Below are 12,715 nucleotides of genomic sequence, written 5' to 3'. Positions count from 1 at the left end.
AAACCAGTTATCTTACCCCTTGCTGCCTGCCTGGTGGACAAGCACAACTCAGAGGCCAGAGTGCAGAGGGAAAGGCTGAGGGCTTCAGTGATTGTTGCTCTGGGAGGGAGCATCTCTGAGTCTGTGGAGGCCCCACTCTGTCCAGCGTCCTATAATGTGCTGAGCTGAAGCTATAGCTTCTGATGCCCCCCTCCCACCAATTTCCGACTCAGGGACCCCAGCTGACGGGGGTAAAGGGGTCTGTCCCTAGGGAGAGGAGCCAATGAAGCATCTCCCCTGCCATCTCCATCTTCTGCCCCACTGCCCTCCCTCTCCCTCTCCTGCCCTAGAACGCAAGAGGGAAAGGAATTTGAGCCAGAAGGGGCCATGGGATAACTACCAAGATGACACTTTCCAGGGCTCTAGGACCCTTCCTCACTTGGGTTCCAGGCAAAGTTTCCCTCCCTGGATCCTTTCCCATCTGTGCTCAACTCTGAGAATTGGGGTTAGGTGTCTGGGCAGGGGAACCAACTCTGCAGATCTTAAAGGTGTCGTTTCTGCTGCTTGGGATGACAGGAAGTCAAATGAGGCTCCAGAGATGGACACAGATAATAGAGACTCGGGGCCCCACCTGTCCCCCAGGCTCCCACTCCCATAGGCCTACACAGTCTGTTTCCCAGGATCCAGTGAGATGTGTCCCAGCCTGATTCCAGGAGCGGGTGGGTGAGCAGAGTGGGACAGACAGTGGCAGGGGAGAAACTGATGGAGGGTATGATAGGATTTGGGCCAAGATTCCAAGGCCCAGGCCAGGGTGTGGCTGGGGTGGAGGTCAAACTGCAGCTGGAAACTGTCCACACTCTAGTTCTTTCCCTGTCCCTGAGCATCCCTGGAAGTGGGGAGGCCCATGTCTCCTGAGAAAAGGGGATAGGGGGGTGGGTCTCAGGTTTTTCTGAAATGAGTCAGGTTGAGACTTCCTGAATGATATGAGGGACCTCAGCCTTGGAGTGGTGGAGGGAGCCTCAGAGATGGCAAGAGAAGGGGCTGGGGATGCTGGAAAGGAGACAGGGAAATCAGGGTGGGTCAGAGGGACTGGGGAGGTAGTGGATTCCTCTTTGCTTCTTTAAAAAAAAATTTTTTTTAACATTTATTTATTTTTGAGACACAGAGAGACAGAGCATGAACAGGGGAGGGTCAGAGAGAGAGACACACAGAATCCAAAACAGGCTCCAGGCTCTGAGCTGTCAGCACAGCAGGGCTCGAACTCATGGACTGCGAGATCATGACCTGAGCCAAAGTTGGCCACTTAACTGGCTGAGCCACCCAGGCACCCCTGTTTGCTTCTTCTTGAGCAGCCTCTCCATCTGTCCCAGAATCTGCCCCAAGCTGGGTGGAACCGTGGTTCAGTGGTTCTTATGTTCAGCTTCTGTTGGAGTTTCCATGAGATTCCCCAAAGCAGCAGTTTCCTCCACGGAGGCTGCATGGGTGGATCATGCTGCATGAGGGCAAGGGAGGGGGTGTGTTGACCCCTTTGGTCCCTTGAGAAGCCCATTTGGTGATAGGGATATCTCATATGGCCCCCCTTCTTCAGGCAACTTGGTCTCCTCTGCCCCACGAGTTCTTTCATTAACTTTGAGCACATCTAGTTTCTCTGTAACCCCTGCTCAGATTCCCACTGAGAGAAATGAGAGATTGCCAGGAGGGTAACAGCTCCCTTTCCCTTTGCTTCCTATGCCCCGTCTAACAGACTGGAAGCTGCCAGCTGATCACTGATGCCTGGACCTTGCCCTCCTTCCCTCCTCCCTGTTTGTCCTCCCTCTAGCCTCCTCCCATTCTCCATTCTGGTTCCATTATCATTAATTCATAGGCCCTGGCATCCCTAGCAGATAGACTCTGGTGTCAGGAACTGGGAGGTAGGAGGGGAGAGAGGAGTTGGCATCCAACCCAGCGGGAGCACACGCCGCCAAAGTGGTGGCAGAGGCCGTGGTAAAGGGCTCAACACTTTCCCACTCCTCACTGTCAAGCCACGTGCATTCAATGAAATGAACAATAAGGAAGAGATCAGGAGCCTTGATAAAAGTGACTTTATTGAGTTTTCCAGTGATATTCTGGAGGTGGGAGACCTCCTCGTCCCTATCCCCCTCCGACTCCCGGTGACCCATCTTCAGCTCAGACATAGAGGAGACCACTCTTCCCCCAAGGGAAAGGGTTCAGAAAGCCCATCAGTGTATAAAAGAGAGAGAAGAGAGATGGAGAGTCTCTGGAAAAGGAAGCAGAGGACTCTAAGCCAGGAAGCCCCCCAAGAGAAGACACAGGGAGAGGAGCCTGGGGTCAAGAGAGAGGCAGGAAGTAAGGGGGAGCTTCTCCGTAGATGGAGAGAAGAGAGCAGGAGCCCACACAGTCCTTCTCGATCTGTCTGCACCCCAGTTTCTGACTTCCCCTCCAGCTTGGCCCACCATCCCCTTGCCCCTCTTTGCATCCTCTATTCCAGCCGCCAGGTAGGTCTTTTTGGTGCCCATATCTTCTAAGTTGTTTGCATCTTCTTTGACTTTGTTTACTGCTTTTTCGCTAGGGTCCTCCCTCTTCTGCCCAAAGCCCTTTTCATTCTTGAAATGTCAGTTCAGACATCCACACAGCCAGGCAGAGGCTTCCTCCTCCATGTTCTGCCCGCACCCACCTCTGTTCTGTTGCCCCCCCCCCCCCCCCCCCCTGTGGACTCGGGAGGTTTGGGTCTCTGAGTCTAGCACAACCAGGCACAGTAGTCACCAAAGATGGTGTTGATTGAGAGAGAGAGAGAGAGATCAGGTGTTTAGGGGAGACAGAGGAGGAAGTGGGGAGGAATTTGGGGGATGGGGGGCTGTAGAGGAGGCAGAGGGTTAGAGGAAAAGAGAGGGCACGGTGGTAGGAGTGTGGGGCATGGGGCTGGAGGAGTGGCCCTGGTCCTCAGACCACTGTGCTGAGGGTAGAGGAGTCCTCAGAGCGCACGGGCAGCACGGGGGCCGGCTTGAGGGGACGTCGAGTCTCATCCCGGTTCTGCCACACGTAGTGCGCCAGATAAGCCACCACGAGCACCAGCCAGCCCCCCATGGTGACCAGCAGGGCTACATCAGTGCTCCGCTGGGCCCCACCCCGCCCCGTCCCACACAGCTCTTCCTCCCCTGCCAGCGGCAGGAACTCTTGCCCCACGAGGTCTGGTGGGGCTCCGGGGCCACACACGATGCCTGTTCCAGTGTCCGGTGCCAGCCTCACCTGCCTGAGCACCTCCTGGAGGGCACAGTCACAGCGCCATGGGTTGGCGGATAGATTCACTTGGATCTTCAGGCCCACGAAGGCCTCCACAGGCACCGAGGCCAGCTGGTTGGCAGAGAGGTCAAGGTGGCGCAGACTGCCTGCCAGGCCCTGGAAAGCAGCCCCTGAGAGGTGGACAAGGGCATTATGGGACAGATCCAGCTCCTCCAGGACAGGCAGGTGCTGGAAGGCTCCAGCTGGCACTGATGCCAGCTGGTTGGCATCCAGGTAGAGCTTGCGGGTGTCGTTGGGGATGCCGGTGGGCACAGCACTCAGGCCTGCCTGGCTGCAGCGGAATGTCCTCTCACCAGCTTCTTCTGCCACGTAGCAGCCCTGAGGAGGCACCCAGGGGCTGGGCACCGTGCCACCTGTGCCTAGCACCAGCAGGAGAGAGAGGAGGTGACTGGCTGGTAGGAGCATGGCCAAATATTGGCATAGTCCTGGAGTGCAGTAGGATCTGGGGAAGAAAAGCCCCATAAAGGAAGAATGAGTCAAAAGAATTCCATTCCCCACTGCCAGCTCTCTCTTCCGGAGGTCCCCTGTGGGGTCTCTGTGGGCGGGGACCTTCCTTTGGGGGTTCTGTCAGGCCTGGGCGACTTTAGCTTCTTCTTTGGGGTTTAGGGTTCCTTTTTCAGGCCCTTTGGGTAAAAGATTCCCCTGGGCCTGAGATTTTTCTAGCGTCTCTTTGATTCTGGAGGGCTAATCTATGAAGTTCCATGGTCCAAGGCCCTGTTGGTCACTCTGGGTCTGGGAGCTCCTAAGGCTTTGCTTCTGCCCATGTACTGATCTCCCTTATTGGAATAAAGTCTTTTTCTACCAACCTACCTGGGTGGCTGCCAGGTGGGCTCCGTAGGCAGCTGAGGGCCAGATTGGCACTAGGGTGAAGGAGACAAGGAAGACAGATCAGCGAGCAGATGTCAGGGCATTCACCTAGGCTAGGTGACTATGCCTGCTTTCTGTGCCCATCTCCCCCTTTTCCTGGAGCACCTGCCCCCTGCCTGCCCCAGCTTTGTCCTCTCCACTCTACTCTTCCTCCCCCCCACCCTCCTCCTCTCAACTTCTCACCCCTGTTGGTGGGAGAGTCTTCTCTTGTGTTCCCTCTCCCCGGAAGTAGTCTCCCTGCTGCCCGGCTCTAGAGAACCGCTTCCTTCTCTAGAAGCCCTGTTTGCTCGTAGCTGCTGGAAGTTGGGGGCTGGGCCCCAAGAGTGTTGAGTTTCCTGGCATGTGACTCCGGGCCCCAGGTGTCAGATACCTGAGCCATGGCCTGGCCAGGCGATGCCAAGACAGGGCAGATCCTGGACCCTGATGAACTCTGTCATGGGGAGACCAGGCCCCAATTCCTTTCTCTGCTTCAGGCTCCCCTCCCAAGGCCTTGACATTGTCGTCTTCTGTCCCTCCTCTCCCAGCTGAGACTTCCTCCAGGCTGAGACTCCGCCTCTCAGAACCTCTGCTGCTTGCCCACAGCCTGGCCCAGCAGAAGGATCCCTGCTTGTCAGGCCTGGGGGGCAGAATTGGGGTGGGCCCCATCTCACACCCATTGCCTCCAGCAGCCATCTCCCCCAATTCGGTCCCTCCCTCACTCTCCTTTTCTGTCTTACTGTGTCCTATGCCACCTTCTTCCACAGTGAACAAACTTCCCTCAGTCTTTTCCTTGGAAATCTTGTCTGTCTCCAGAGGACCTCATCTCCTGGCTCCTCTCAGAGTGTCCAACGCTCTTGCCTGATTGGCAGGCCTCCCTGTTTTAGTTTGTTCTCTGCACGGTTGGTAGATGGCCCCTCTAGAGTTAGAAGGGGTTCTTCAAGGCATCTGAAGTCATATGGTCAGTACAAGTTTTCCTGATGATTTTCTTTGTTGGGTTGGAGCTGACTCCAGTTGTCTCTGTTTGCTAGAGCCTTGGGCCCCCAAGTTGGTCCTGTTAAGTCTCCCTCATGTCTGGGAGGGCTCGTTTCCCAGGGTCTCTTGATCCTAACCACCATTTGCAGCCCATGCCATCCCATTACAGCACCTTCTCGCAATGCAGTAAAAGAGGACAGGAGAGCAGCGTGTCACAGAGACTTGCACAAAGGAGACTAAGGTCATATGCTGTGGAGACCCTTCTGAGAAGGAAAACCTCGCTGGATTTTGTAAGAGACTATATGAATGACCAGAGCTGGACACACAATTTCAGGGCCCAGTGCAAAATGAAAACATAGGGCCCCTTGTTCAAAAACTGAGAACTTCAAGATGGCAACAGCAGATTGTAAAACCAAGTGCAGGGCCCTTCTGAGTGTGGGGCATGGGGCCCCGTGGGACTGTACAGGCCACATGTCCATGAAGCTGGCCCTGGAGGTGACCTTTGAAGAAGCAGTTTCAGAAGCGTGATGGGGGCCAGAATCCGATATTGGATGACATCATCTCTGGAGATAATTCACCACTGACTCATTCTTGTGACGTCAACAGGGGCATTTCTCAGACTCACACTTGTCCAAGAAATCAGATAAGACACATTTTCTACACTTGGGCAGGAGAAGCAAGAATTTTGTCTGTGGATTGCTTGTTAGTTGCTTGTTAGGCACTCTGCCACTGAATGCTTGGGTGTCCGTTTTGGGATTGTGGCTGAATGTGGAACAGCAGACATTTGGAATCCTACCTCACACTGTTCTTCTCTCACACTGGCCAGGAGTTTAGCTAAATAAGGCACAAGAGTTGAGCATGGCTGTTGATAGAGCGATCTTCTCAGACTAGGGAAGCTTCCAAGGAAGAGCAGGCCTGGCGTGCTCAGCACAGCAGCTGCGGGAGAAGCGGGCAGTGTGTGTAGATAGGAGAGTCCAACTGGAGCATTCATGTGGTTAGTCGAGGGTGGCTAAGCGCAGTGCTCAGCGGAGAAGGAACTGAGAGGGAGGGGGAAGCACACAAGACGGTGCACATTGTAGGCCGGGGGTTGACAAAGTTGGGGCAGAAATTCTTCTCTGCCACTCATTCATCCGTTCAGTGAGGATTTCCTGTGTGCCTCATGTTCCAAGAACTGTGCTCATGGAAGGGGACACAGACCCTGCTCTTAAGGTGCTGGGACTTCAGCAGTGGTTAACCCAGCCTGCACATCAGAACCACTTGGAGGTCTCTTACAAATTAGTTGTGCTTGGGCTTCGCCAGGACCAATTAAATTCAGATTTCTGTGGCTAGGGTCTAGGCACTCAAAAACTCCCGAGGCATTTCTGGGGTGCCTAGGTGGTTCCGATGGTTAAGCATCTAACTCTTCTTAAAAATTTTTTAATGTTTATTTATTTTTGAAAGAGAGAGAGAGAGAGAGAGAGGTAGAGAGAGAGGGAGACATAGAATCTGAAGCAGGCTCCAGGCTTTGAGCTGTCAGCACAGGGCCTGATGCAGGGCTCGAACTGACAGACCAGGAGATCATGACCTGAGCTGAAGTCAGACGTTTAACCGACTGAGCCACCCAGGTGCCCCAAAGCGTCTCACTCTTGATTTCAGCTCAGGTCATGATCTCACCTTTCCTGGGATCAAGCCCCATGCTGGGCACTGCGCTGACAGCACAGAGCCTGCTTGGGATTCTCGCTCTCTCTCTCTCTCTCTGCCCCTATCCCCCTCTCGAAACAAATAAATAAACTTAAAAAAAAAAAAAAAAGAAAAAAGCTCCCCAGGCATTTCTAATGTGCAGCCTGAGCTGAGAACTGCCAGTCTGGAAGTAAATATGGGCTTGTTGATACATGCCTCCAATGTATTAATGTGATGTGTGTCATAACTGACGTGTGTACGAGGAGCTTTAAAGCCCAGAGAGAGAATAAATAACACTGAAAGAATCTGCTGTCTGTCAACTCGGTATTGTAGGGGAGGTGACATTTCCCCTCTTCCCTCTTAGAGCTTTTCAGCTGGGCCTGAGAGTTGAACTCTAACACAGATCAAGAGGAGAAAAACACACATTTATGTAAGCATTATGAGACACAGGAGCCCTTGATAGGAAATGAAGACCCAAAGAGGTGGCAAATTGCAAATACTTCTCTACTAGGTTGAATAAAGAGAGGGAATTGTGGACAAGTAACTAAAATATATGGGGAGGCTAGAGAAAGATAAAAATTATTTTTTTAACAAGTTCTGTTTGTACAGAATTGTCTCAGCTTTGACTCCCTATTGAATGTTCCTTTTCTCCCTATACAGGAGGGCATCTTTCACTTGGGAGTTTTGTCTCCTGTTTTCAGGGGAAAAGGGGGGGAGATTAGAATGCCCTTCTTGCCATCTGTTGTTTTTTTATGTGAATTGAGCTCAAAATAATCCTAATGTCAAAGTGGCATATTTGGGGGTGGCGTCATTCTGCCACCCTTCAATATCCATGCGTTATTTCCTTCCTTGATAACGCCTGCTGGTTTGGGAGTAGTTCCTCCTGATAGAGCCTGATTGGTCCTCTCGGTCTATCAGAAATCCCTTTGCCCATTTTCCCAGCCTCCTTTGTGGCCAGGGGTGGGGGTGGTGCAGTTTTGATCAATAGCATCTAGGGGGAAGTCTGCTGAAGGGGTTTCTGGGACAGTCTTTGATTTGTTTGTAAAAGAGGATGGACTAAACCCTCCCTTTCTCCCTGCGGTTTTCTCCCTGCTTTGAACAGGGAGGATCAACCACAGCTATCCTGTGACCCTGAGGCAACAAAGCAGAAAGGAAGGGTCAAGAGCATCACTGAGAAATAGGCCTGAATATCACTGAGCCACTCAACCAACACTAGCAACCGCCAGCTACTTTCACTCTGTGAGAAAATAAACCCCTGCTTCAGTGCTTTTCAACTTCGCTTCACATTAGACTATGGGAGGTTTTGAAACCTACCAGTGCCTGTGCCCACCACAGAGATTCTGATTTAATTGGTCTGGCATGTGTCCAGTGGACAGGGACTTTTAAAAGCTCCTTAGATGACTCTACTGGCAACTGAGGGATAGAATCATTCCTTTGCTTGCGTTTTCCATGCTTTCAGCTGGGAGCATTTTTACCTGATACACTAACTTTTCCAGGCTATCAGGGAAGACTTTACCAAGAAGTGACATCTGTGCTGGGTCTTCAAGGCCGAGTTCATCAGGTGGAGAAGCGGAGTATGTACAAGAGCAAGGGAGCATGAGAAGCTTTGGCTTCTCCTAGACGATAGAATGGAGGAGTAGTAGCACAGGCCATGGTTAAAGTGGAAAGTGGAAAGGGACCTGATCCTTTTCGTCTTGTATACCATGTAAGAATCGAGACTTGATTTAGTGACTGGTAGATTACGGGTTTTAAAATTAGCTTTGAGGGGCTCCTGGGTGGCTCAGTTGGTTAAGCGTCCAACTCCTGATTTCAACTCAGGTCATGAAATCAAAACTTTAAAAATAAATAAATAAATAAACTTTAAGAATAAATAAATAAATAAAATTAACTTTGATAATTGGATCGCTTTCTGGTTGTGTGGAGGATGTATTGGTGGAAGAAAGACTAATTACTGCGACGGTCCACGTGGGACATGGTAAAGGCCTGAGTGGAAGCCATGACACAGGACTAAAGAATGTTCCATTCTTTGCCATGTCTTCTGGGGTGTGTGGGAAAACTCTCGGGGCAGGCCCAAGACCATTTGCTCCATTGGGTGCATCCCTCCCCAATCCCCTTGTGCGTTTGGTGCTCTGGATCTCATGTTCTCTGAGATCTCTTCCAGCCTGAAGTTCAGGGTATCTATGATGGTGGGGCAGGGAAGAGGTTGAGGCATGGCAGGGCCTGGCTCCCAAGTTCAGGGCCAAGGAGAGTAGGCCTCCAGGGCCCCATCTTGGGTGGGCTGTGTCAGGGCTCCTCCTTCCAAGGGCAGTAATTCCATTCCCCTAAGATGTGACCTTGGAGGAAAGAAAGTAGGCCTCCTGGTCCCTGTCTCCCTGATATGGGAAGTGCCCACATACAGCCTGGATAGAGGAAGATAATTGAAAGGAAAGGAGGGCTATATAGCTACTTTACCTATCATGTCAGCAAGGGACCCCTCTAATGCCAGTTTACTGGGTAGTTTGGCAGGAGGGGCAACAAACTTTCCTTTGCTGGAAAGTTCCTTGTGGAAAATGGCAAAGGGGGGTGTGCAGTTTATGCTCCCATCCATCTGTCATTTGTTCAGTGCACACCTGCTGGGCCTCTTAGTCATCAGGGGATGCAGAGAGAAGTAAAATGCCCCCTAGACAATGGGGGAAGACAGACATGTGCACAAAAACAGCCCCCTGATAGCCTAGGGGTGAGCTGTAGCTGAGGTGTTTACAGAGGTCAGAGACATCTGGAAGTCAAAGCAGGATACTCTGCCTGGATAGTTGGGGAAGGCTTCACAGAGAAGGTGACAGGTGAGGGAGGCCTTGAGGTGACAGGTGAGGAAAGGAGTCTACCAAATAGAAAAAGATAGGAGGAAAAAAGCGTTATAGACTGAGATAAGAGCAAGAAAGAGCAAGGTATTTCTGACAATGGTCAGGAGCTCAGAATGGCTGTATCTGGGATGTGTGGATCGTTATATCCTTCAGCTAACATTCACTGAGAACCCACTGTGTGGAGGAAACGCATATGAGTAAAACAGAGAACAAGCAGTCCACCAGGGGAAGCGGGTGTATAGCAGATAACTTAAATATAGCGCCCTCGGTGCCAATAGAAGGCTTTACAAGGCACCTATGGGAACATGAGGGACATGCTGGACAGGGGGTGTGGCCAGGAGTGGATTAGGGGAGAAATATCCCTTCCTTAGCTGTGTGACCTCTGGTAGAATATTTATTTATTTATTTATTTATTTATTTATTTATTTATTTATTTATAACATTTATTTATTTTTGAGAGAGAGAGCCAGACAGAGCACGAGTGAGGGAGGGGCAGAGAGAGAGGGAGACCCAGAATCCGAAGCAGGCTCCAGGCTCTGAGCTGTCAGCCCAGCTTAACCGACTAAGCCACCCAGGCGCCCCTGGAATATTTAAACTCTCTGTACTACAATTTTCCCATTTGTAAAGTGAGGAAAATAAAAATATCTATTTCACAGGGCCGTTTTAAAGATTAAGAGACGGTTAAGCGTCTGAGTCTTGATTTCGGCTCGGGTGGTGATCCCGGGGATATGGGATCAGGCTCTGCACTCAGTGAACGGCCTGTTTGAGATTCTCTCTCTCCCTCTGCCCCTCTCCTCCACTCATACTCTCTCTTTCTCTTTTTCTTTAAAGTTAAAAATATATATATATTAACACATGTGTTTATGTATTTATAGATGTGAAGCCCTTTGCCCAATACCTGGAACACAGCCAACACTGAATAACGTTATCTGTTACTGATGGAGGAGTGGGCGTTAGGGGAGGAAGGTGATCTGGGGCAGCTGTCACAGTGGATTTCTAGAGAGGTGGGGCCTGATCCCTCTGGATGGGCACTAGGGGACTTCTTATAGTCACTGTTGATCTGTAATATTTGCAGTTTCCTAGCCTACTTTTTTTCCCCCCAGGGGAGAAAATGTCAATTGTCCATACCAAAGTATGCAGATTGAGGGGTGCCTAAAGAACAGCCCTGCTCTTGGTTCCCAGACAGAGGTTCCGGATCCCAGGCCTTGGTTCTGGGCCCTGGCCTGCTTGGCCCTCTCCCTCAGCAGCCCCAAATAGCCAACCACAGGGCTGGGTGAGGGGTGGAGAGTGAGGGCCTGGCAATGCTCTCTGTTTCTCACCAGCTCAGAGCTCTCACTCAGTGTTTCTTTGTCTGCTTAGCATCACCGCCCCCCACTCCACCTCTGCTACCCCATGCCTGGGGTGCCCCCCACCGAAACCCAAACTCAACTGCCAGTGAAATAAACAGCTTTTTTTTTCCCCTTTGTATTTGCTCTGGGTGTGACCTCTACACCTCCCCTTCAGGAAGGAGGGAGGTGAGGTAGGGAGAGCAGTGGGGGAAAGGAATGAATTGGAGGGGAGTGAGAGGTGGTTAAGAGTGGAGGGGTGCCATGATTTCCCCCCAGGGGTCAGGGAAAGGGGCTCTGTTTCTTGACGCCCCACCTCCTCACTTCTCCTCGTCTTGGGAATGTGCTCCCAGTTTATTTCTCCGCCCACGTTTGCTATCTCGGCCCACACGGTTGTATCTGTGGCAAGCAGAGGCCACGCCACCCTGCCAGATGGAAACACCAAGGCTGGGGAATGTGTCTATCTCAGCAGACTAGGGAGCTCCCAGAGGGCAGGAGAGCCTGTGAAAGTGACTCATTGGGTTTTAAAAACACAAACACATTTCATAAAAAATTTAAAACTAATAATTTCACATTACACAAAGATTGACACTGGAGAGTGAAAAAGATCACTCCCAACCCCTCCATCCTAACACAAGATCTGTTTTTATTTTGTCGAAGTTGCACAGCCTAGGAAAGCAGATGTTCAGATTCCAAGGACATGCACAATGGATTAATAAGAGGTAATGATGCAGAAAAGTTGGGGTTTGGAGCTGATGGCCAAGAAAGAATTCTTGAGACATCTTCGATGTAAAAAGGTGTTTTTATTAAAGCACGGGGACAGGACCCATGGGCAGAGAGAGCTGTACTTGGGGCATGAGGAGTGACTGATTATATAAGATTTTCTATCTTGTGGAGGGGAAGGTGATGACAGAGTTCCATGAAATTGAATCTATAGGTTTCTGTAAGTTGGCTATTGATAAAATTGCTTTTTTTCCTTGTAAATCATTAAGATAGTTGTAAATTGATGGAGACTCATGTCCTGCCTTACTGTGATTTCTATCGGTTAACCACTTGTTTTTCTCTTTCCTCTGTTCTTGGGCAGCAGGAGAGCCTTAGGAAGGTCACATGCATATTCCACCTCCGGGGGATTGGGTTGGGTGTTAGCCTGTGCTTTGCCCTCAGCTTGCCTTTTGCTCCCTCATCAGTAATACAGAGCACTTACTATGTATCAGCAATTGTGAAGTGCTACACATCTATTGAGCCATTTATTCTTCCCAACGATATGAGGTAGGCATTATCATGATCATCACCATCTCTGTTTAGAAAGAAGGTAACTGACAGGGTACCCGGATGGCTCAGTCGGTTGAGCGTCTGACTTCGGCTCAGGTCATGATCTCGTGGTACATGAGTTTGAGCCCCGCGTCGGGCTCTGTGCTGACAGCTCAGAGCCTGGAGCCTGCTTCGGATTCTGTGTCTCCCTCTCTCTCTGCCCCTTCCCCACTTGCACTCTGTCTCCCTCTCTCAAAAATAATTAAACATTTTTAAAAAGAAAAAAGAAATGAGGTAACTAAAACACAGAGAGGTTCAGTGACTTGCCCAAGGCCACACAGCTGGTAAGTACAGGAGCTGGTTGTTGAACCCTGGCATTCTGGTGCCAGGATCTCACTGGTGTTGCTCTACTTTTTCTTATCATCATCACTAGTGCATATGCAGGTTTAGAGAAGCTTTTATTATGGACAATTTCTTTTTTTTTTTTTTTTTTAATTTTTTTTTTCAATGTTTTTTATTTATTTTTGGGACAGAGAGAGAGAC

At 50.6% G+C, this 12,715-nt stretch overlaps 1 protein-coding gene across 1 annotated transcript; it reads right to left on the bottom strand.

The window, feature by feature from the left end:
• Nucleotides 1–1,300: 1,300 nt before the first annotated feature.
• Nucleotides 1,301–5,259, bottom strand: LRRC3C (leucine rich repeat containing 3C). Its single transcript, XM_040497424.1, has one exon. It carries the CDS (start codon nucleotides 3,739–3,741, stop codon nucleotides 2,920–2,922), a length of 822 nt encoding a protein of 273 aa, XP_040353358.1. The 5' UTR covers nucleotides 3,742–5,259; the 3' UTR covers nucleotides 1,301–2,919.
• Between the last annotated feature and the right edge of the window lie 7,456 nt (nucleotides 5,260–12,715).

The sequence above is a fragment of the Herpailurus yagouaroundi genome, unplaced genomic scaffold (genome assembly GCF_014898765.1).
Source record: "Herpailurus yagouaroundi ecotype Mexico unplaced genomic scaffold, PumYag 189, whole genome shotgun sequence".
Taxonomy (NCBI): domain Eukaryota; kingdom Metazoa; phylum Chordata; class Mammalia; order Carnivora; family Felidae; genus Herpailurus; species Herpailurus yagouaroundi.
This window is presented reverse-complemented; position numbering and strand designations above follow the sequence as displayed.

What these genes read in the sequence shown, in the direction of transcription:
- LRRC3C (XM_040497424.1), bottom strand. Translation starts at nt 3,741, where the DNA reads ATGGGGCTTTTCTTCCCCAGATCCTACTGCACTCCAGGACTATGCCAA.